Raw genomic sequence first — 25158 nt, 5'->3', positions numbered from 1 at the left:
GTACAGTCATTGTATTGAACAAAATCACTCCTCTTTGCCACATAATTTATAGACAATGCATAGTGATGCATGTTGAATAAATATGAAAGTGCATATGTAGTTGTCTCCCTTACTAGTATAATCAGTTTCAGAATGTTCATTGTTATTTCCCTTTTTTAAAACTATAAATTTCATGTTTCTTTATTTAATGATTTACATGTTGTTTATTCAGTACCTATTTGTGAATTTGAATAGATATTAGTATTTTGAATTCATTGGTTAACGTTATTCATTTATATTCTAAAATCTAGTATTTGCATTGTCACAAATCATTTATAACCTCCTTTGACAGACTTTAGGCCTATATATTTTATATGACTGGTTTGGTGCAATTGCATTGAATTGTCTGATGTCTGAAGTATACAGTCCAACCAATGAAAGCTGTACTGAATGCAAATCTTCCTTTAACTTATTGGAAATCCGAAATAATTTTTTTTATAATTGAATCAGTGTTTATAATGTACAGATTGAAAATATATTATTGATATTGAAAAAATACTGTATCATATGCAGTTTATACATGTATTTCAACCAAAAACGAGGATATTTTTTTGGTCAGGTAAATTAATCAATGAACGATAGATTTCTCCAAGAAGAAATTTAAGGTCTCAAATGAATAAACTACACAGAGAGCAATTGCTATAGTATTGATTCAATGGGACAGGTAAACTTACAAAAGTTTAAATACCTTGGTCAAGAGCAGACAACTTTGTGGTTCGCAATAACACATAATGAACGGGTACTAGTATATAATCTGTTTATTGATGGCATTGTACAAAAACAATCTAAATAAAAATTTATTATATTTAAACTTGCCAAAGTTTGTCAAGGGCAATGCCTCCAACTACACCACAATCATCAATACTGGGACCAACTACCGTATCCCCAGGACCAACAAATTTCACCTCTGGACCAACAACCTCAGGGCCGACAACAAATTCCACCTCTAGACGAACAACCTCAGGGCCGACAACAAATTCCACCTCTAGACCAACAATTTCTGGACCGACAACAAGTTTCACATCTAGACCAACAACCTCTGGACCAACAACAAATTAATAATTATATATTCATTTAGAACGCCGGAATAATTGCTTGCTAATTCCGTTTCAGGTCTTCATATTTAGAATTTAAAATAAAAATTAAGTCACGGTTATATATGATGAACTAATTTATTTGAATAAATAATTTGTTATATATATGCATAGATAATCTATAATTATAGTTAATATTTAAAGAAAAATATTCAAAAACTAGCCAGGATCGTTTCTACAAAAGCGTATTAGGGATGTAGTAAAAATGAAATAGGATTACTGATTGTATGTTGACATCTCATATCTTAAAATCTCTGTGAATTATATTCTTGTTTCACTTATTTTGATAATTTACCAGTTTAATACACAATTATCTCTATCCAAAAATATATGAATATTTGGCGGTTAGGCGTACCCTAAGAAGTCCAATTATGCCACGCGTACCTGCATGACGCAGACACTGCCTTTATTATAAGCTGAATTTCACTCGTTTCATTTTCTTAAAAGAAATGATAGTTTTCGCGATAGCTCTTAGCCTGGGTAAAAGAATAACACTTAAAATCGATCAAAATGTATTTCAAGCTTAAATTGTATAATAAGAACATTTGAACCTCTGGAAATGGTTGTATAAGTTTTTGGTTTTTTTGGAACGTTTTAAAAATCTAAAATATGTCCCCAAACATTTTCAGTTTGTCATAACCAGGCGTGGTGTTCTCGGAAGTATCCTTTCGTTTGAAAAAAGTAAAATCACAAAAATACTGAACTCAGAGGAAAATCAATTCGGAAAGTCCATAATCACATGGCAAAATCAAATAACAAAACGCATCAACAACGAATGGACAAGAACCTGTCATATTCCTGACTTGGTACAGGTATTTTCAAATGTAGAAAATGTGGATTGAACCTGGTTTTATAGCTAGCTAAACCTCTCACTTGTATGACAGTCGCAAATTCCATTATATTGTCACCGATGCGTGAACAAAACAAACAGACATAATAGGTAAAAATGTCAAAAATAGGGGTACAGCAGTCAACATTGTGTTATCATCTTAATCACTATAAAAACAACAAATGTAACGAAGAAGCACAAAAAGGCATACATCAAATTAACATCCTCAGTTTGATTATATTATACGATTATATTTGTCTATGTAAAATGCACCCATCAAGGAAGGAGGGTATGGGTACTGGTGTAAAATTGCGCGTTTGAAATTCGCACAGGTAGACATGAAATAATTTTGTCGTTCAAAGTATGACGGGATGCATAAATACAGTCACGCAAAATAGATATAACAAACACTCACTTAACAGTTAAAGTAATAATAATAAATAAAATAATAGTGTGGTTCAAAGTATGAATTGATACATAAGAACATAGTCACGTAAAAAAAAAAAAGTTGGTTAACAGTAAAAGTAATATTTATAAATAAAATAATTTTGTCATTCAAAGTATGACAAGATACATAGGTACAGAGTCACATCATAAAATAATTTTGTCATTCAAAGTATGACAAGATACATAGGTACAGAGTCACATCATAAAATAATTTTGTCGTTCAAAGTATGATGGGATACATAAGCACAGAGTTACGTCAAAAGGATATCTCAAAAAACAGACAACAGTAAAAGTAATATTAATAAAGACAAATAAAAGAATAATATAACACGTAATTAAGACGATAAACAACGTCAGTACGCAAAATCTATACTTCAAGACCATCGTGTATTATTTTTGAAGTTGATACGGAATATTTATCAACAAGTTCTTGGTACCTTCCGATGAACTTTTTTAGAAAAAGGACGAGACGTTCTTTAACATACCCCTGGTTCATCAACTTTCTGCTCAGACACTGGTGACGTTTAACAAAGTCTGAGTAGGAGCTGCAAGCTCTTGAATACCGAATAAGTTGGGAAATGTATATTCCATATGCAGGTGAAGTTGGTATGTTGCTACTAAGGTGGGGGAAATTGAGAATTTCAAAATCAAAATCGTCTCGTTTGTCATAGATTCTGGTACTAAGATGACTGTGTATGTCAAATTCGAGGTATAAGTCTAAACACGAGGCGGATGAAGCCGTGTCTGTTGTCTCTTTAATTTCTAGTTCTGGTGGATATATTAATGGAACCCAATCAGAAAAGTTTGGATTGTTAATGGAAAGAGCATCATCAATATATCTGAAAGTGAAATTAAATAACCTGGCTTCTTTGATCTTCTTGTTTTTGACAAGTGTCTGAAGGAACTCCGATTCATATGAAAACAAGAAGAGGTCAGCAAGGAGAGGCGCGCAGTTCGTTCCCATAGGAATGCCGACAGTTTGTTGAAAAAGTCTACCTCCAAACTCAACAAATATGTTGTCGATAAGAAACTCCAGCATACTGACCACTTGTTCTTTTGTGTAGCAGGTTTTACCTTTTTGTTTGTTTTTGAAGACACACTATAAGTCAGATTTTGGGATGGACTTAAAGATCATTTTAGAGCAATGATGCATCTCAAGTTTGAACGTTCTGATCATATCTTACATTTGTTTTTAATTGATTGACTTAATGATTCAGGGGCAGCAACCCAACAACGGTTTGTCCGATTCAAATTTAAAAACTTCGCCCCTCTTTTCCAAAATCCTGGATCCGCCCCTGAGCAATGCATATATCACATAGCCATCTATAAATAAATTCATCATAGATAAAAGACCCCACAATGACAAATGTAAAACAATTCAAATAAGAAAGCTAACGGTCTAATTAACGTACAAAATCATGAACGGAAATCAAATATGTTAAATAGCAACAACAGACACCCACCAAATTACAAACTAATGATATGGGACCAGCACATACATAATTTGACAGAAAACACACGTGTACAGTACTTTTATTTTACAGTATTTGAATAGCCTTATCTTTAGAAAATTTAGAATCTTTACGGATCATTCTTTAAATGCTTTAAAGGACTTATTATTTTGTATCTGGAAAAAAAAATCTCAAGTCTACGCAAGGTTAAAAGAAAGCGTCTGTAACAGAAAATAGCATTTCTCGTAAAGGATGTATTTAGATTTTCATACATTTTTTGTAGTTCCCAACCCTTGTCCCTCCCCGTCGGAAAATCACATATCATCCTACAAGTACAAATGTACATGTACATGTACATGACAATGAGAATAACTGATACAGATTTTTGTAATATCAGTTGTAATTCATTACAAAGTATTTATCAAACAAAGAAAGAACATGTTAGAAGGAACGACACGTTAAACAATATGAATACACTAGTTATATCGAATCTCTGATAGATTCTCCGTAGAATTGATTTGAAATCAATTCATTAAATATTATTGCACATTTTTTAAATCGTAAAACGAACTTGCAATTCGCCGACATATTTTCTGTATGCAAGTAACCTTAGCGTGACCTTTCTTGTAATTGATCGCAATTCGTATCAATATGTCATTTAAATAAACCATATTTTGATTGTACATGTGGAAGTGCATAGTGGTCATTCTTTTGAAATAATTAGTTTCAGTGAACTGGTAAAGGTTACCAGTGGCGGATCCAGAGGGGGGGTTCCGGGGTGCGCACCCCCCCTTTATTTTTGCCGATCAATGCATTTGTATCGGGACATATGTTTTGCACCCCCCCCTTTGCCCTGGGTTAGCACCCCCCTTTCAAAAATTCCTGCATCCGCCCCTGGTTACGACCCTTAAACGTCTCTTACAAAGATAAAAAGTGCATGAAATATTGCAAAAATATAACTACTATACAAAAAGATTATATTGGAATAAATCCTTAAAAAGCATCTAACGTATACGAAAATCACGAGGAATATCCAGAATTGTGCACACTTCTTTCCACCATATACCGTGGGCATAGTATGTCTACGGCTGTTCTCAATGAAGGGTGGACACCACGCCCACGGCTGTCCTCGGTATAGGGTTGGCACTACGCCCATGGATGTCCACGGCATAGGGTGGGCTCCACGCCCACGGTGGACAGAGAGTGGACGGCATTGGTTTGTCCACCGTGGGTGAGTGGAAATGACAAAGTCCACCTGGACTGTAGTGTATATACCTAGGAGATACCAAGCTGCAGGGGTTAAAAATTGTTGTTACAGCTAACTAGCCCAGGACTTATTGGCAGCAGGATTTTACTAGCCCTGTTGGAAGAACTGCTAGTCCATCAAAACTGAGCTGCTAGCCCTAGCATGCCTTAAAAATCAAGAGCTTGCTGCAAAATACGAAGTGGGTGTCCTTTGTTTTGAGACATTATACACTGTATCTAATAATTTTTGTTGATCTGTTATTTATTCTTTTGGTGGTTAACCTAACTTATTTGTTCCCATATTCAAAGCAGACTTTTTTTTTGCGTGTTTGGGGCAACTAACGGCATATTCACAGAGCATTGTCTGTTTTTTTCCTCAGCAACAGCCAACCTTGCCAGGGGAATCATTGTGTACCAGTTCTGCCAACTTTTCAGGAAGTGAATTCGTGATTTGTTGGCCAAATTGTAAAGATCAAAGTGAAAAAAACAACTAAGATTAAAGACTAAAGACTTGGCAGCCCTTCTGTCCTGGACACTATTAATTTTTTTCCGCGGCTTTTCCATGTCGTATTTAGCATTTTCGGGGGGTGAATTTTCAGCCTCATTACTCCTTTCATCTACCGTTTTTCGTTTTGAAACTGACGAAGTTCCTGGGGTTCCCATACTAAAATATTAAGAAATATTTTGTTGCATGGTTTTGTGCTCAACAGCTGTGCAAAAAGACAGGTCAATACATCATACCCCCAAATACCATTAATTGAAAATCTCGGCACGATAAGCAAAGTACAATATCACAAGCCATGGTATGAGAAATCGATATTTAAAGTACGAGAATTGCGATCAACACATGATACCAGACAACCCAGACATGCCAGAGTTATTTGTTCTAATTTTAAAATATGTACAACAGGACCTGTACAAACCAGTTCAAATTCTTGGAATCCCAGATGATTTAATTGAATCGAATTGGCTAACATAGAATTGTGATGAAGGGATTTTTCACTTTCTATTTTGGAAACATCAAGAATTTTTTGTTACTAGTCAGTTGGGCATATCCGATTACACATTTTATTTGCCCGAGGCATAAATGATCTAGTCCCGGGCGTCGTGCTAGTGGATTTTAACCCCTGCAGCTGATGACACAAAAAATAAGAGACATCCAACAGATGAGAACACAGATTTAAAACATTTGTCTTTCACATATGCCAACATGTATATTAGGCAACAAGCTTGGAATTGTCAACTTACATTGTTAACTGACAACAAATACTACAAAGACATTAAAAACTACAGGCAACCATTTATTGTAATTTCTTTGTACCAAGTCTGTTTTGTCTCGTATAATCTGTGAATATCTTTTCAAGTAAGACAAGACTATTTACCTTAAGGAAGTCCATCACTTCTTTCTTTTTCCTTTTTCTCTCTTCATCATCAAAGCTGTATATTATTACCATATCATAAGGAGTCTTACCCTGAAATACAATCAAATAATCTTTCATTAATTATACCCATATATATCTTTTATTTCAAAAACTGTATAACATTATATAATAGGTTACTGTAGCATTAATTTTACCTATACAATGCAGAATGTTGTCTTATTTATATATACTTGAAATAAAAACCAGTGAACCTAAACCAACAACAAATATGAAGTGTCATTATAAAGAGCTCAATGAATACTATTTGAGATTTTGCTGTTAAAAAAATTATTGAATGATTGGTGTAAGATGTGTTGGTGGAGTATGATTAGATGGTAGTTGTGATGGTAGTGTAAGATGTGTTGCTGAACTATAATTAAATGGTAGTTGTGTTAATAGTGAATGAAGATGTGTTGGTGGAATGTGATTATATGGTAGTAAGATGTGTTGCTGGAGTATAATTGAATGGTAGTTGTGTTAATAGTGTATGATTGATGTAAGATGTGTTGGTGGAATGTGATTAGATGGTAGTTTTGTTAATAGTGTTTGATTGGTGTAGGGTGTATTGGTGGAGTATGATTAGATGGTAGTTTTGTTAATCATGTATGATTGGTGTAAGGTGTATTGGTGGAATGTCATTACATGATAGTTTTGTTAATAGTTTATGATTGGTGTAAGGTGGTTAGTTAAATGTGATTAGATGGTAGTAAGATGTGTTGCTGGAGTATAATTATATGGTAGTTTTGTTAGTAGTGTATGATTGGTGTATGGTGTATTGGTGGAATGTGATTAGATGGTAGTTGTGATGGTAGTGTATGATTGGTGTAAGGTGTATTGGTGGAATGTCATTGATTGGTTGAAAGTATGTTGGTAGTGTATGATTGGTTGCAGGTATGTTGGTAGTGTATGATTGGTGGGAGGTATGTTGGTGGTGTATGATTAATTGCAGGTATGTTGGAAGTGTATGATTGGTGGGAGGTGGGTTAGTGGAATGTGATTAGATGGTAGTAAGATGTGTTGCTGGAGTATAATTAGAAGGTAGTTTTGATAGTAGTATATGATTGGTGTATGGTGTATTGGTGGAATGTGATTAGATGGTAGTTATGATGGTAGTGTATGATTGGTGTAAGGTATGTTGATAGTGTGTGATTGGTAGAAGGTATGTTGTAGTGCATGATTGGTGGAAGGTATGTTGGTAGTGTATCATTTGTAGAAGGTATGGTGTATGATTGGTGGAAGGTATGTTGGTAGTGTATGATTGGTGGAAGGTATGTTAGTAGTGTTTGATTGGTAGAAGGTATGTTGGTTGTTTATGATTGATGAAAAAGTATGTTGGTAGTGTATGATTGTTGGAAGGTATGTTGGTAATGTATGATTGGTAAAAGGTATGTTGGTGGTGTATGATTGTTGGAAGGTATGTTGATAGTGTATGATTGGTGGAAGGTATGTTGGTGGTGTATGATTGGTGGAAGGTATGTTGGTAGTGTATAATTGGTTTGAGGTGTGTTAGTTGTATATGATTAGTGGAAGGCATGTTCGTAAATTTGGTATTACATGATTGGTGGAAGGTTTGTTGGTAATGTTTGATTGTTCGAAGGTTTGTAAGCAGTGTTTAATTGGTGAAAGGCATGTTGGTAGTGTTTGATAGGTGGTAGGTTTTTTGGTTGTGTATGATCTGTTGAAAGTATGTTGGTAGTGAAATATTGGTGGAAGGTCTGTTGATAAGTGTTTTAATTGGTGGAAGGTAAGTTGGTATTGTTGGTGGACGGTTTGTTGGTAGTGTATGATTTGAGGAAAGTATGTTGGCAGATTATGATTTTTTGAAGGTTTGTTGGCAGTATATGATTGGTGGAAGGTATGTTGGTAGTATTTGAGTGGAAAGTCTGTTGGCAGATTATAATTGGTTGAAGGTATGTTGGCAGTGTATGATTGGTGGAAGGTATGTTGGTAGTGTTTCAGTGGAAAGTCTGTTGGCAGATTATAATTGGTTGAAGGTATGTTGGCAGTGTATGATTGGTGGAAGGTATGTTAGTAGTGTATGATTGGTTGACGGTAAGTTGGCAGCATATGATTGGGAGAAGGTAGGTTGGAAGTGTATGCTTGGTGGAAGGTATGCAGGCAGTATATGATTTGTAGGAAAGTCTTTTGGAAGATTATGAGTGGTAGAAGGTATGTTGGCTGTGTATGATTGGTGGAAGGTATGTTGTTAGTGTATGAGTGGTGGAAGGTATGTTGCTAGTGTATGATTGGTGGAAGGTATGTTGGCTGTGTATGATTGGTGGAAGGTATGTTGCTAGTGTATGATTGGTGGAAGGTATGTTGCTAGTGTATGATTGGTGGAAGGTATGTTGCTAGTGTATGATTGGTGGAAGGTATGTTGGCTGTGTATGATTGGTGGAAGGTATGATGCTAGTGTATGATTGGTGGAAGGTATGTTGCATTTGTATGATTGGTGGAAGGTATGTTGCTAGTGTATATTTGGTGGAAGGTATGTTGGCTGTGTATGATTGGTGGAAGGTATATTGTTAGTGTATGATTGGTGGAAGGTATGTTGCTAATGTATGATTGGTGGAAGGTCTGTTGATAAGTGTTTAATTGGTGGAAGGTAAGTTGGTATTGTTGGTGGACGGTTTGTTGGTAGTGTATGATTTGTGGAAAGTATGTTGGCAGATTATGCTTTTTTGAAGGTATGTTGGCAGTATATGATTGGTGGAAGGTATGTTGGTAGTGTTTGAGTGGAAAGTCTGTTGGCAGATTATAATTGGTTGAAGGTATGTTGGCAGTGTATGATTGGTGGAAGGTATGTTAGTAGTGTTGATTGGTTGAAGGTATGTTGGCAGCATATGATTGGTAGAAGGTAGGTTGGTGGTGTATGCTTGGTGGAAGGTATGTAGGCGTATATGATTTGTAGGAAAGTCTTTTGGAAGATTATGAGTGGTAGAAGGTATGTTGGCTGTGTATGATTGGTGGAAGGTATGTTGCTAGTGTATGATTGATGGAAGGTATGTTGCTAGTGTATATTTGGTGGAAGGTATGTTGGCTGTGTATGATTGGTGGAAGGTATGTTGCTAGTGTATGATTAGTGGAAGGTATGTTGCTAGTGTATGATTGGTGGAAGGTATGTTGCTAGTGTATGATTGGTGAAAGGTATGTTGGTAGTGTATGATTGGTGGAAGGTATGTTGGTAGTGTATGATTGGTGGAAGGTATGTTGGCTGTGTATGATTGGTGGAAGGTATGTTGCTAGTGTATGATTGGTGGAAGGTATGTTGCTAGTGTATGATTGGTGGAAGGTATGTTGCTAGTGTATGATTGGTGGAAGGTATGTTGCTAGTGTATGATTGGTGGAAGGTATGTTGGTAGTGTATGATTGGTGGAAGGTAAGTTGATAGTGTATGATTGGTGGAAAGTATGTTGGTAGTGTATAATATGTGGAAGGTATGTTGGAAGTGTATGATTGGTGGAAGGTACGTTGGTAGTGTTTGTTTGGTGGAAGGTATGTTGGAAATGTATGATTGGTGAAAAGTATGTTGGTAGTGCATGATTGGTGGAAGGTATGTAGGCAGTATATGATTTGTAGAAGGTATGTTGGTAGTGTATGATTGGTGGAAGGTATGTTGGCTGTGTATGATTGGTGGAAGGTATGTTGCTAGTGAATGATTGGTGGAAGGTATGTTGCTAGTGTATGATTGGTGGAAGGTATGTTGCTAGTGTATGAATGGTGGAAGGTATGTTGCTAGTGTATGATTGGTGGAAGGTATGTTGGTAGTGTATGATTGGTGGAAGGTAAGTTGGTAGTGTATGATTGGTGGAAAGTATGTTGGTAGTGTATAATTGGTGGAAGGTATGTTGGAAGTGTATGATTGGTGGAAGGTATGTTGGTAGTGTTTGATTGGTGGAAGGTATGTTGGAAATGTATGATTGGTGAAAAGTATGTTGGTAGTGCATGATTGGTGGAAGGTATGTAGGCAGTATATGATTTGTAGAAGGTATGATGCTAGTGTATGATTGGTGGAAGGTATGTTGCATTTGTATGATTGGTGGAAGGTATGTTGCTAGTGTATATTTGGTGGAAGGTATGTTGGCTGTGTATGATTGGTGGAAGGTATATTGTTAGTGTATGATTGGTGGAAGGTATGTTGCTAATGTATGATTGGTGGAAGGTCTGTTGATAAGTGTTTAATTGGTGGAAGGTAAGTTGGTATTGTTGGTGGACGGTTTGTTGGTAGTGTATGATTTGTGGAAAGTATGTTGGCAGATTATGCTTTTTTGAAGGTATGTTGGCAGTATATGATTGGTGGAAGGTATGTTGGTAGTGTTTGAGTGGAAAGTCTGTTGGCAGATTATAATTGGTTGAAGGTATGTTGGCAGTGTATGATTGGTGGAAGGTATGTTAGTAGTGTTGATTGGTTGAAGGTATGTTGGCAGCATATGATTGGTAGAAGGTAGGTTGGTGGTGTATGCTTGGTGGAAGGTATGTAGGCGTATATGATTTGTAGGAAAGTCTTTTGGAAGATTATGAGTGGTAGAAGGTATGTTGGCTGTGTATGATTGGTGGAAGGTATGTTGCTAGTGTATGATTGATGGAAGGTATGTTGCTAGTGTATATTTGGTGGAAGGTATGTTGGCTGTGTATGATTGGTGGAAGGTATGTTGCTAGTGTATGATTAGTGGAAGGTATGTTGCTAGTGTATGATTGGTGGAAGGTATGTTGCTAGTGTATGATTGGTGAAAGGTATGTTGGTAGTGTATGATTGGTGGAAGGTATGTTGGTAGTGTATGATTGGTGGAAGGTATGTTGGCTGTGTATGATTGGTGGAAGGTATGTTGCTAGTGTATGATTGGTGGAAGGTATGTTGGTAGTGTATGATTGGTGGAAGGCATGATGGTGGTGTATGATTGGTGGAAGGTATGTTGGCTGTGTATGATTGGTGGAAGGTATGTTGCTAGTGTATGATTGGTGGAAGGTATGTTGCTAGTGTATGATTGGTGGAAGGTATGTTGCTAGTGTATGATTGGTGGAAGGTATGTTGCTAGTGTATGATTGGTGGAAGGTATGTTGGTAGTGTATGATTGGTGGAAGGTAAGTTGATAGTGTATGATTGGTGGAAAGTATGTTGGTAGTGTATAATATGTGGAAGGTATGTTGGAAGTGTATGATTGGTGGAAGGTACGTTGGTAGTGTTTGTTTGGTGGAAGGTATGTTGGAAATGTATGATTGGTGAAAAGTATGTTGGTAGTGCATGATTGGTGGAAGGTATGTAGGCAGTATATGATTTGTAGAAGGTATGATGCTAGTGTATGATTGGTGGAAGGTATGTTGGCTGTGTATGATTGGTGGAAGGTATGTTGCTAGTGTATGATTGGTGGAAGGTATGTTGCTAGTGTATGATTGGTGGAAGGTATGTTGCTAGTGTATGAATGGTGGAAGGTATGTTGCTAGTGTATGATTGGTGGAAGGTATGTTGGTAGTGTATGATTGGTGGAAGGTAAGTTGGTAGTGTATGATTGGTGGAAAGTATGTTGGTAGTGTATAATTGGTGGAAGGTATGTTGGAAGTGTATGATTGGTGGAAGGTATGTTGGTAGTGTTTGATTGGTGGAAGGTATGTTGGAAATGTATGATTGGTGAAAAGTATGTTGGTAGTGCATGATTGGTGGAAGGTATGTAGGCAGTATATGATTTGTAGAAGGTATGATGCTAGTGTATGATTGGTGGAAGGTATGTTGCATTTGTATGATTGGTGGAAGGTATGTTGCTAGTGTATATTTGGTGGAAGGTATGTTGGCTGTGTATGATTGGTGGAAGGTATATTGTTAGTGTATGATTGGTGGAAGGTATGTTGCTAATGTATGATTGGTGGAAGGTCTGTTGATAAGTGTTTAATTGGTGGAAGGTAAGTTGGTATTGTTGGTGGACGGTTTGTTGGTAGTGTATGATTTGTGGAAAGTATGTTGGCAGATTATGCTTTTTTGAAGGTATGTTGGCAGTATATGATTGGTGGAAGGTATGTTGGTAGTGTTTGAGTGGAAAGTCTGTTGGCAGATTATAATTGGTTGAAGGTATGTTGGCAGTGTATGATTGGTGGAAGGTATGTTAGTAGTGTTGATTGGTTGAAGGTATGTTGGCAGCATATGATTGGTAGAAGGTAGGTTGGTGGTGTATGCTTGGTGGAAGGTATGTAGGCGTATATGATTTGTAGGAAAGTCTTTTGAAAGATTATGAGTGGTAGAAGGTATGTTGGCTGTGTATGATTGGTGGAAGGTATGTTGCTAGTGTATGATTGATGGAAGGTATGTTGCTAGTGTATATTTTGTGGAAGGTATGTTGGCTGTGTATGATTGGTGGAAGGTATGTTGCTAGTGTATGATTAGTGGAAGGTATGTTGCTAGTGTATGATTGGTGGAAGGTATGTTGCTAGTGTATGATTGGTGAAAGGTATGTTGGTAGTGTATGATTGGTGGAAGGTATGTTGGTAGTGTATGATTGGTGGAAGGTATGTTGGCTGTGTATGATTGGTGGAAGGTATGTTGCTAGTGTATGATTGGTGGAAGGTATGTTGCTAGTGTATGATTGGTGGAAGGTATGTTGCTAGTGTATGATTGGTGGAAGGTATGTTGCTAGTGTATGATTGGTGGAAGGTATGTTGGTAGTGTATGATTGGTGGAAGGTAAGTTGATAGTGTATGATTGGTGGAAAGTATGTTGGTAGTGTATAATATGTGGAAGGTATGTTGGAAGTGTATGATTGGTGGAAGGTACGTTGGTAGTGTTTGTTTGGTGGAAGGTATGTTGGAAATGTATGATTGGTGAAAAGTATGTTGGTAGTGCATGATTGGTGGAAGGTATGTAGGCAGTATATGATTTGTAGAAGGTATGTTGGTAGTGTATGATTGGTGGAAGGTATGTTGGCTGTGTATGATTGGTGGAAGGTATGTTGCTAGTGTATGATTGGTGGAAGGTATGTTGCTAGTGTATGATTGGTGGAAGGTATGTTGCTAGTGTATGAATGGTGGAAGGTATGTTGCTAGTGTATGATTGGTGGAAGGTATGTTGGTAGTGTATGATTGGTGGAAGGTAAGTTGGTAGTGTATGATTGGTGGAAAGTATGTTGGTAGTGTATAATTGGTGGAAGGTATGTTGGAAGTGTATGATTGGTGGAAGGTATGTTGGTAGTGTTTGATTGGTGGAAGGTATGTTGGAAATGTATGATTGGTGAAAAGTATGTTGGTAGTGCATGATTGGTGGAAGGTATGTAGGCAGTATATGATTTGTAGAAGGTATGTTGGTAGTGTATGATTGGTGGAAGGTATGTTGGCTGTGTATGATTGGTGGAAGGTATGTTGGAAATGTATGATTGGTGAGAAATATGTTGGTAGTGCATGATTGGTGGAAAGTATGTTGGCAGCATATGATTTGTAGGAAGGTCTTTTCGAAGATTATGAGTGGTAGAAGGTATGTTGGCTGTGTATGATTGGTGGAAGGTATGTTGCTAGTGTATGATTGGTGGAAGGTAAGTTGGCTGTGTATGATTGGTGGAGGGTATGTTGGCTGTGTATGATTGGTGGAAGGTATGTTGGTTGTGTTTGATTGGTGAAAAGTATGTGGGTAGTGTATGATTGGTGAAAGGTATATTGGTAGTGTATGATTGGTGGAAGGTATGTTAGCAGTGTATGATTGGTGGAAGGTATGTTGGCAGTGTATGATTGGTGGAAGGTATGTTGGCTGTGTATGATTGGTGGAAGGTATGTTGCTAGTGTATGATTGGTGGAAGGTATGTTGCAAGTGTATGATTGGTGGAAGGTATGTTGGTAGTGTTTGATTGGTGGAAGGTATGTTGGTAGTGTATGATTGGTGGGTGGTATGTTGATAGTGTTTGATTGGTGGAAGGTATGTTGGTAGTGTTTGATTGGTGGAAGGTATGTTGCAAGTGTATGATTGGTGGAAGGTATGTTGCAAGTGTATGATTGGTGGAAGGTATGTTGCTAGTGTATGATTGGTGGAAGGTATGTTGGTAGTGTTTGATTGGTGGAAGGTATGCTGGTAGTGTATGATTGGTGGGTGGTATGTTGATAGTGTATGATTGGTGGAAGGTATGTTGGTAGTGTTTGATTGGTAGAAGGTATGTTGCTAGTGTATGATTGGTGTAAGGTATGTTGGTAGTGTTTGATTGGTGGAAGGTATGTTGCTAGTGTATGATTGGTGGAAGGCATGATGGTAGTGTATGATTGGTGGAAGGTAAGTTGGTAGTGTATGATTGGTGGAAAGTATGTTGGTAGTGTATAATTGGTGGAAGGTATGTTGGAAGTGTATGATTGGTGGAAGGTATGTTGGTAGTGTTTGATTGGTGGAAGGTATGTTGGAAATGTATGATTGGTGAAAAGTATGTTGGTAGTGCATGATTGGTGGAAGGTATGTAGGCAGTATATGATTTGTAGAAGGTATGTTGGTAGTGTATGATTGGTGGAAGGTATGTTGGCTGTGTATGATTGGTGGAAGGTATGTTGGAAATGTATGATTGGTGAGAAATATGTTGGTAGTGCATGATTGGTGGAAAGTATGTTGGCAGCATATGATTTGTAGGAAGGTCTTTTCGAAGATTATGAGTGGTAGAAGGTATGTTGGCTGTGTATGATTGGTGGAAGGTATGTTGCTAGTGTATGATTGGTGGAAGGTAAGTTGGCTGTGTATGATTGGTGGAGGGTATGTTGGCTGTGTATGATTGGTGGAAGGTATGTTGGTTGTGTTTGATTGGTGAAAAGTATGTGGGTAGTGTATGATTGGTGAAAGGTATATTGGTAGTGTATGATTGGTGGAAGGTATGTTAGCAGTGTATGATTGGTGGAAGGTATGTTGGCAGTGTATGATTGGTGGAAGGTATGTTGGCTGTGTATGATTGGTGGAAGGTATGTTGCTAGTGTATGATTGGTGGAAGGTATGTTGCAAGTGTATGATTGGTGGAAGGTATGTTGGTAGTGTTTGATTGGTGGAAGGTATGTTGGTAGTGTATGATTGGTGGGTGGTATGTTGATAGTGTTTGATTGGTGGAAGGTATGTTGGTAGTGTTTGATTGGTGGAAGGTATGTTGCAAGTGTATGATTGGTGGAAGGTATGTTGCAAGTGTATGATTGGTGGAAGGTATGTTGCTAGTGTATGATTGGTGGAAGGTATGTTGGTAGTGTTTGATTGGTGGAAGGTATGCTGGTAGTGTATGATTGGTGGGTGGTATGTTGATAGTGTATGATTGGTGGAAGGTATGTTGGTAGTGTTTGATTGGTAGAAGGTATGTTGCTAGTGTATGATTGGTGTAAGGTATGTTGGTAGTGTTTGATTGGTGGAAGGTATGTTGCTAGTGTATGATTGGTGGAAGGCATGATGGTGGTGTATGATTGGTGAAAGGTATGTTGGTAGCGCATGATTGGTGGAAAGTATGTTGGTAGAGTATGATTATTGGAAGGTAATTTGGTAATGCATGATTGGTGGAAGGTATGATGGTGGTGTATGATTGGTGAAAGGTATGTTGGTAGTGTATGATTAGTAAATGGTAGGTTGGTAGAGTGTGATTGGTTGATGGTATGGTGGCAGCGTTAGATTGGTAGAAAGTAGGTTGGTAGTGTATGCTTGGTGGAAAGTATGTAAGAAGTATATGATTGGTGGAAAGTCTGTTGAAAGATTATGAGTGGAAGAAGGTATGTTTGTAGAGTATGATTGGTGGAAGGTATGTTGGTAGAGTATGATTGGTGGAAGGTATGTTGGTAGTGTATGATTGGTTGAAGGTATGTTGGTAGTGAATGATTGGTTAAAGGAATGTTGGTAGCGTATGATTGATTGAAGGTATGTTGGTAGTGTTTGGTGGAAGGTAAGTTGGTATTGCATGATTGGTGGAAGGTATGTTGCTAGTGTATGATTGGTGGAAGGTATGTTGCAAGTGTATGATTGGTGGAAGGTATGTTGGTAGTGTTTGATTGGTGGAAGGTATGTTGGTAGTGTATGATTGTTGGGTGGGATGTTGATAGTGTTTGATTGGTGGAAGGTATGTTGGTAGTGTTTGATTGGTGGAAGGTATGTTGCAAGTGTATGATTGGTGGAAGGTATGTTGCAAGTGTATGATTGGTGGAAGGTATGTTGCTAGTGTATGATTGGTGGAAGGTATGTTGGTAGTGTTTGATTGGTGGAAGGTATGCTGGTAGTGTATGATTGGTGGGTGGTATGTTGATAGTGTATGATTGGTGGAAGGTATGTTGGTAGTGTTTGATTGGTGGAAGGTATGTTGCTAGTGTATGATTGGTGGAAGGTATGTTGGTAGTGTTTGATTGGTGGAAGGTATGTTGCTAGTGTATGATTGGTGGAAGGCATGATGATGGTGTATGATTGGTGAAAGGTATGTTGGTAGCGCATGATTGGTGGAAAGTATGTTGGTAGAGTATGATTATTGGAAGGTAATTTGGTAATGCATGATTGGTGGAAGGTATGATGGTGGTGTATGATTGGTGAAAGGTATGTTGGTAATGCATAATTGGTGGTGTATGATTGGTGGGAGGTATGTTGGTAGTGTATGATTGGTAAATGGTAGGTTGGTAGAGTGTGATTGGTTGATGGTATGGTGGCAGCGTTAGATTGGTAGAAAGTAGGTTGATAGTGTATGCTTGGTGGAAAGTATGTAAGAAGTATATGATTGGTGGAAAGTCTGTTGAAAGATTATGAGTGGTAGAAGGTATGTTTGTAGAGTATGATTGGTGGAAGGTATGTTGGTAGAGTATGATTGGTGGAAGGTATGTTGGTAGTGTATGATTGGTTGAAGGTATGTTGGTAGTGTTTGATTGGTGGAAGGTATGTTGGTAGTGTATGATTGGTGGAAGGCATGATGGTGGTGTATGATTGGTGAAAGGTATGTTGGTAGTGTTTGGTGGAAGGTAAGTTGGTATTGCATGATTGGTGGAAGGTATGTTGCTAGTGTATGATTGGTTGAAGGTATGTTGGTAGTGTTTGATTGGTGGAAGGTATGTTGGTAGTGTATGATTGGTGGAAGGCATGATGGTGGTGTATGATTGGTGAAAGGTATGTTGGTAGCGCATGATTGGTGGAAAGTATGTTGGTAGAGTATGATTATTGGAAGGTAATTTGGTAATGTATGATTGGTGGAAGGTATGATGGTGGTGTATGATTGGTGAAAGGTATGTTGGTAATGCATGATTGGTGGTGTATGATTGGTGGGAGGTATCTTGGTAGTGTATGATTGGTAAATGGTAGGTTGGTAGAGTATGATTGGTTGATGGTATGGTGGCAGCGTAAGATTGGTAGAAAGTAGGTTGGTAGTGTATGCTTGGTGGAAAGTATGTAAGAAGTATATGATTGGTGGAAAGTCTGTTGAAAGATTATGAGTGGTAGAAGGTATGTTTGTAGAGTATGATTGGCGGAAGGTATGTTGGTAGTGTATGATTGGTTGAAGGTATGTTGGTAGTGTTTGATTGGTGGAAGGTATGTTGGTAGTGTATGATTGATGGAAGGTATGTTGGTAGTGTATGATTGATGGAAGGTATGTTGGTGGTGTATGATTGGTGGAAAGTTTGTTGGTGGTGTATGATTGATAGGAGGTATGTTGGCTGTGTATGATTGGTGGAAGTAATGTTGGCTGTGTATGATTGGTGGAAGGTATGTTGCTAGTGTATGATTGGTGGAAGGTATGTTGCAAGTGTATGATTGGTGGAAGGTATGTTGCTAGTGTATGATTGGTGGAAGGTATGTTGGTAGTGTTTGATTGGTGGAAGGTATGTTGAAAGAGTATGATTGGTGGAAGGTATGTTGGTAGTGTATGATTGGTGGAAGGTAGGTTGATAGTGTATGATTGGTTAAAGGTATGTTGGTAGTGTATGATTGATTGAAGGTATGTTGGTAGAGAATGATTGGTGGAAGGTATGTTGGTAGTGTATGATTGATGGAAGGTATGTTGGTATTGCATGATTGGTGGAAAGTATGTTGGTGGTGTATGATTGATGGAAGGTAGGTTGGTAGTGTATGCTTGGTGGAAGATATGTTGGTAGTGTATGATTGGTAGAAGGTAGGTTGGCAGTGTAAGATTGGTGGAAGATATGTTGGTAGTGTATGATTGGTAGAAGGTAGGTAGGCAGTGTAAGATTGGTGGAAGGTATGTTGGTGGTGTATGATTTGTGGAAGGTATGTTGGTAGTGTTTGCTTGGTGGAAGATATGTTGGTAGTGTATGATTGGTAGAAGGTAGGTAGGCAGTGTAAGATTGGTGGAAGGTATGTTGGTAGTGTATGATTGATGGAAGGTATGTTGGTAGTGTATGCTTGGTGGAAGGTATGTTGGTAGTGTATTATTGGTAGAAGGTAGGTTGGCAGTGTAAGATTGGTGGAAGGTATGTTGGTAGAGTATGATTGGTGGAAGGTATGTTGGTAGTGTATGCTTGGTGGAAGGTATGTTGGTAGTGTATGATTGGTAGAAGGTAGGTTGGCAGTGTATGATTGGTGGAAGGTATGTTGGTAGTATATGATTAGTGGGAGGTAGGTCGGTAGTGTATGATTGCTTTTTTTTTTTTAGCTTACTTATAACTTTTTTTTTATTTCTGAGTATTTTATTGGAGCATCTGTTTCTCTATTAGATGTAATGTTTTTTTTCAATATTAACCAGCTGTTTTTCTATTTCCTCTTTCTATTTTATATTTACAAATGTGGGTTTTCCTTGGTCCTGAATATGCTTCATATTTTTTTCTTCGTCTTTTAAAATTTTCGATACTTCATTACCAGCATTGTTTTTGTTTTTCATTCCTTTAACATGTTTAAGTATTTCCCAATAATCTTTAGTTTTCTTTTCAAAACTATCTGTCAACGAGTTAAATATCTTCTCTCTGTATTGTGCTTTTAAAAATTTTACCATTTTTTTAAAACTTTTTAACCATTCAAAATATTTCTGTTTAAGTTGATTATTTGAACATTTTTTGAGTTTATTTCAAACCAAGTTTATTTCTTTTTTTGTCTCATAGACCAAATTGTCTGACCATACCTTTCTATATTTGTTTCTCTTACTTTTAAATCTTTTTGATATTTTACATGTAATCTCAGAGATATTTTCAAAAATATTAGTTAAATTTTCAGTTGCACCATCAACCACTTTCTGATTTCACTCATACTTATTGAATTAAAAATTTAATATATCGTTTTTAATATGCTCTGATGTAAGAGCTTTAAGTAGCAAGTTTTGTCAATTTTCAGTCCATTTATGTTTTCAAATCTTTCCATTTTTTTTCTATATGACTTTTAAGGTCAAAAATTTGTTTTATATTACAATTTAAAATTAACTGAATCTGTACATGATCTGACAAGTAAGTAAAATCATCAGTTTTAAAGTATTTCACTGAGGACAGGAGACTATCACTTATTAATGCATAATCTACAGCACTGTATCCATTTATTGACATATAAGTATAGTAGCCTAGGCTGTCCCCTAATAAAAAACAATCAGTTTTAAGAAAACTGTGTTCATTCATTAAGTGTATTAACTAGATATCATTGAGATGGGAGCCATCTCTGTGGGCCCCGCTGTCAATAACGTGAGGTAAATAAGTTGTATGGATAATCTGATATGAAGCATTATTTGATGTTACATGTATTACATAGTCTCACGTGTGATTTTAATCTAAGATTTTAAGTTAAAACTGATAAATATTCTCAATTTACTTTAATAGTATAATAGTGATATGACTGCATGATGTGAACTCATTGTGGACTACTCTAAGGTGACTTCTGGATATATGGATTGATATTTGAACAAAATGTTTAAAGGTGCTGCCCATTTGATATTTGTCACATATTTTTAGAATTATGCCTTCAATATATTATGACCCACCAAGTATAAAGTATGAAATATTTACGGTTCTCGAGAGGTAGAGCGGACACAATTTGTTAAGAACAACGAACGGCTGGACAGACCGACAGACTGACCTTTGACCTAGGATGCATACATTATGACACATTCTCTGATGTTGGTTAATATATACGTTAAGTTGAAAATGTTTGTCAGGTATAAAGTATGAAATAATAACAGCTGTCCTCTCAAAATATAGTGTGGATCAAATTTGTTAGCGATGAACAGACCAACAGACAGAACTTTGACCTAGGAAGTGGTACATACATCATGACACACCCTCTGGTGTTGGTTAAAATGGATGTCAAGTATAATATTTAAAATCATAACGGTTCTCAAGATATAGAGCGGACACAATCTTCAAAACAGGACACGGGGTTGTCAACTGAAACCAAAGTTTTTTTTACATTGACCTTTGACCTAGGAAGTTGTACATACATCACGACACGCCCTCTGGTGGTGGTTAAAATGGATGTCAAGTATAAACTTTGAAATCATAACGGTTATCAAGATATGTAGCGGACACGATCTTCACCACAGGACACAGGGTTGTCAACTGAAACCAAAGTTTTTGACCTTGACCTTTGACCTAGGAAGTTGTACATACATCAAGACACACCCTTTGGTGTTGGTAAATAATCATGTTAAGTATTAAGTATAAAATCCTAACGGTTATCTAGATATGGAGCGGACACGATCTTCACCAAAGGACACAGGGTTGTCAACTAAAACCAAAGTTTTTGACCTTGACCTTTGACTAGGAAGTTGTACCTACATCATGACACACCCTCTGGTGTTAGTTAAAATTGATGTCAAGTATAAACTTTGAAATCATAAGGGTTCTCAAGATATAGAACAGACACGGTCTTCACCAAAGGACACAGGGTTGTCAACTGAAACTTAAGTTTTTGACCTTGACCTTTGACCTAGGAAGTTGTACATACATCATGACACACCCTCTGGTGTTGGTTAAAATGGATGTCAAGTATAAACTTTGAAATCATAACGGTTTTAAGATATAGAGCGGACACTAAAGTGTTACGGACGGACGGACAGACTGATCACTATAGGGCGGCCCGCCTTAGGCTGGGCCCTAATAAAAAGGTAAGTCCCTCCATGTAAACGTTACGCACAGACTGATTTCTTCATATTTAGTTTAACCTGTTTATTATACAGGTATTTCATCTTAAACTTAAAAGTTGTACTTTATTATATTTTATCTGCAGCTGTTTACTCTCAACTATTGTATTTGTATTTATATTGTAATTGTACTTTCTCTGTTGACTTGTGTTTAGTTTTTAGAGAATAAAATATCTATCTATCTAATAAGAATAAAACTGAATGTTACCTGTTTTGATTTCACCCAAGGACTGCATCCTTGATCTATTAAACATTTTGTTATATCAATCCCTCCAAACTGAGCAGCATAATGTAAAGCTGTGTGTCCATCCTATAACAATATAATATATAAACATTTTAATGGTGTGTGATAACAAAATCATGAGAGGAGTAAAACAATTTACCAAATGTAAGAAATATAACATCGGGTTAGAAAATATCCAATTATATTTGTGTATAAACTATTAAATGGTAGATTAAGATATATAAATTCAATGTATACTTTCGGATTCAGTGAAACAAAACAGGTAAAAAAATAGTAAACTCTTAATTATATAAGTGTAACAAGTCAAATAATAGCAACCTTCACTTTATATAAGTCTCACTAGTATTTGTTGTCCATTTAACATGTATGATAAACAACATGATTTTATGTTGATTCAGTAGAATGATCAAAGTTGAAAAAAACACTTTTTTCAAGAAACATTAAAACGAGTAATATTTTCTGATTCAGTACGAAGAGACAAGAAAAATAAGACCCCACTTTATATAATTCTGTCAAGTATTTGTTATTTTTAAAAGATGTTTTACATAAGATCTGTAGAATTAACATTATCTAACTAAAGAAGTTAACACAACTTTTTCTCATCAACTTCTCATTAAAATCAGATGTTTACAAAATAATTTTTCGTCAAGAAACAAAATAAAACCTTTACTATCTGATTCAGTTCTGTGTTACGAATAAAATGAGACCCCACTTTATATAATTCTAACAAATATTTGTTGTCCATTAAATCTGTCTGATTAACAACATGATTTTGTGTAGATTCTGTATAAAGTGATGTTTAGTCAGAGTAAGGTGATTATATCTATCATTACCACGTCTGTAGCGTCTAACTGACTGCCGTGAGTGACTAGGTAAGTCACAACCTCCAGGTGTCCTCTCTCAGCCGCCCACATTAATGGTGTCTTTCCCCACTGTAATATCAACATATAACAAACATCAAAACTTGTGTCATAAACTGGACAATGTTGTGTAATAAATATAAACTAAATATATATCACATGAATCAGTGGTCAAAACTGAATAAAATGACCAGTCACACTTTTATTTATATTCTACATAAACAACAAATAAACAACATGTTTTATTGTGAGATGTCAGAACTTCCATCAGAACTGTCAGGTTAAAAAAAAACTTTTTTCTAGAAACATAAACAATATTTATATCAATGGACTCAGCTGGACAAAACAATTAAAATGAGACCCCACTTTATATAATTCTAACAAATATTTGTTGTCCATTAAATCTGTCTGATTAACAATGATTATGTAGAATGATCAAAGTTAAAAAAAAAATAAAAAAATAAAGAAACATTAAAACGAGTTATATTTTCTGATTCAGTACGAAGAGACGAGAAAAATAAGACCCCACTTTATATAATTCTGTCAAGTATTTGTTATTTTTAAGAGACGTTTAACATTAGATCTGTAGAATTAATATTATTTGACTAAAGATGTTAACACAACTTGTTCTCTTTAACTTCTCATTAAAATCAGATGTTTACAAAATAATTTTTTTGTCAAGAAACAAAATAAAACCTTAACTATCTTATTCAGTTCTGTGTTACGAATAAAATGAGACCCCACTTTATATAATTCTAACAAATATTTGTTGTCAATTAAACATGTCTGATTAACAACATGATTTTGTGTAGATTCTATATAAAGTGATGTTTGGTCAGAGTAAGGTGATTAAATCTATCATTACCTTGTCTGTAGCGTCTAACTGACTGTCGTGAGTGACCAGGTACATCACCACCTCCAGGTGTCCAAACCAAGCCGCCAACATCAATGGTGTCCTTCCTCCCTGTAATATCAACATTTAACAGACATCAAAACTTGTGTCATAAACTGGACAATGTTGTGTAATAAATATGAACAAAATATATATCACATGAATCAGTGGTCAAAACTGAATAAAATGACCAGTCACACTTTTATTTATATTCTACATAAACAACAAATAAACAACATGTTTTATTGTGAGATGTCAGAACTTCCATCAGAAATGTCAGGTTAAAAAAAAACTTTTTTCTAGAAACATAAACAATATTTATATCAATGGACTCAGCTGGACAAGACAATTAAAATGAGACCCCACTTTATATAATTCTATCAAATATTTGTTGTCCATTAAATCTGTCTGATTAACAATGATTACGTAGAATGATCAAAGTTAAAAAAAAACTTTTTTTCAAGAAACATTAAAACGAGTTATATTTTCTGATTCAGTACGAAGAGACAAGAAAAATAAGACCCAACTTTATATAATTCTGTCAAGTATTTCTTATTTTTAAAAGATGTTTTACATTAGATCTGTAGAATTAACATTATCTGACTAAAGATGTTAACACAACTTGTTCTCTTCAACTTCTCATTAAAATCAGATGTTTACAAAAAAAAAAAATTTTCAGGAAACAAAATAAAACCTTAACTATCTGATTTAGTTCTGTGTTACGAATAAAATGAGACCCCACTTTATATGATTCTATCAAATATTTGTTGTCCATTAAACCTGTCTGATTAACAACATGATTTTGTGTAGATTCTGTATAAAGTGATGTTTGGTCAGAGTAAGGTGATTATATCTATCATTACCCCGAGGTCTGTAGCGTCTAACTGACTGCCGTGAGTGACTAGGTAAGTCACCACCTCCAGGTGTCCGTTCTCAGCGGCCAACATTAATGGTGTCATTCCATACTGTAATATCAACATATAACAGACATCAAAACTTGTGTCATAAACTGGACAATGTTGTGTAATAAATATAAACAAAATATATATCACATGAATCAGTGGTCAAAACTGAATAAAATGACCAGTCACACTTTTATTTATATTCTACATAAACAACAAATAAACAACATGTTTTATTGTGAGATGTCAGAACTTCCATCAGAACTGTCAGGTTAAAAAAAACTTTTTTCTAGAAACATAAACAATATTTATATCAATCATGTCAATGGACTCAGCTAGACAAGACAAATAAAATGAGACCCCACTTTATATAATTCTAACAAATATGTGTGTGTTGTCCATTAAATCTGTCTGATTAACAATGATTCCATAGAATGATCAAAGTTAAAAAAAAAAAAAAAAAATTCAAGAAACATTAAAACGAGTTATATTTTCTGATTCAGTACGAAGAGACAAGAAAAATGAGACCCCACTTTATATAATTCTGTCAAGTATTTGTTATTTTTACCAGACGTTTTACATTAGATCTGTAGAATTAACATTATCTAACTAAAGAAGTGAACACAACTTTTTCTCATCAACTTCTCATTAAAATCAGATGTTAACAAAATAATTTTTCGTCAGGAAACAAAATAAAACCTTAACTATCTGATT

At 36.1% G+C, this 25158-nt stretch overlaps 1 protein-coding gene and 1 long non-coding RNA gene across 2 annotated transcripts in view; both read right to left on the bottom strand.

Moving 5' to 3' along the window:
* The window catches only part of LOC134718381 (death-associated protein kinase 1-like), a 29587-nt gene extending 5958 nt beyond the window's left edge, over window positions 1-23629 (bottom strand). The window contains exons 1-4 of the mRNA XM_063580879.1: window positions 23516-23629; window positions 22624-22722; window positions 21755-21856; window positions 6488-6577 (exon numbers count right to left, since the gene is read on the bottom strand). Coding sequence (XP_063436949.1) covers window positions 6488-6577; window positions 21755-21856; window positions 22624-22722; window positions 23516-23629 — 405 coding nt within the window. The remainder of the gene's footprint in view (window positions 1-6487; window positions 6578-21754; window positions 21857-22623; window positions 22723-23515) is intronic.
* Window positions 23630-24429: 800 nt separating this feature from the next.
* The window catches only part of LOC134719211 (uncharacterized), a 177176-nt gene continuing 176447 nt past the window's right edge, over window positions 24430-25158 (bottom strand). Inside the window, exon 5 of the long non-coding RNA XR_010107547.1 lies at window positions 24430-24507. This is a non-coding gene — a long non-coding RNA (uncharacterized LOC134719211). The remainder of the gene's footprint in view (window positions 24508-25158) is intronic.

This window comes from Mytilus trossulus, chromosome 5, assembly GCF_036588685.1.
Source record: "Mytilus trossulus isolate FHL-02 chromosome 5, PNRI_Mtr1.1.1.hap1, whole genome shotgun sequence".
In the NCBI taxonomy this organism is placed as follows: domain Eukaryota; kingdom Metazoa; phylum Mollusca; class Bivalvia; order Mytilida; family Mytilidae; genus Mytilus; species Mytilus trossulus.
The sequence above is the reverse complement of the archived record's forward strand: the minus strand, read 5'-3'. Positions and strand labels throughout refer to the sequence as shown.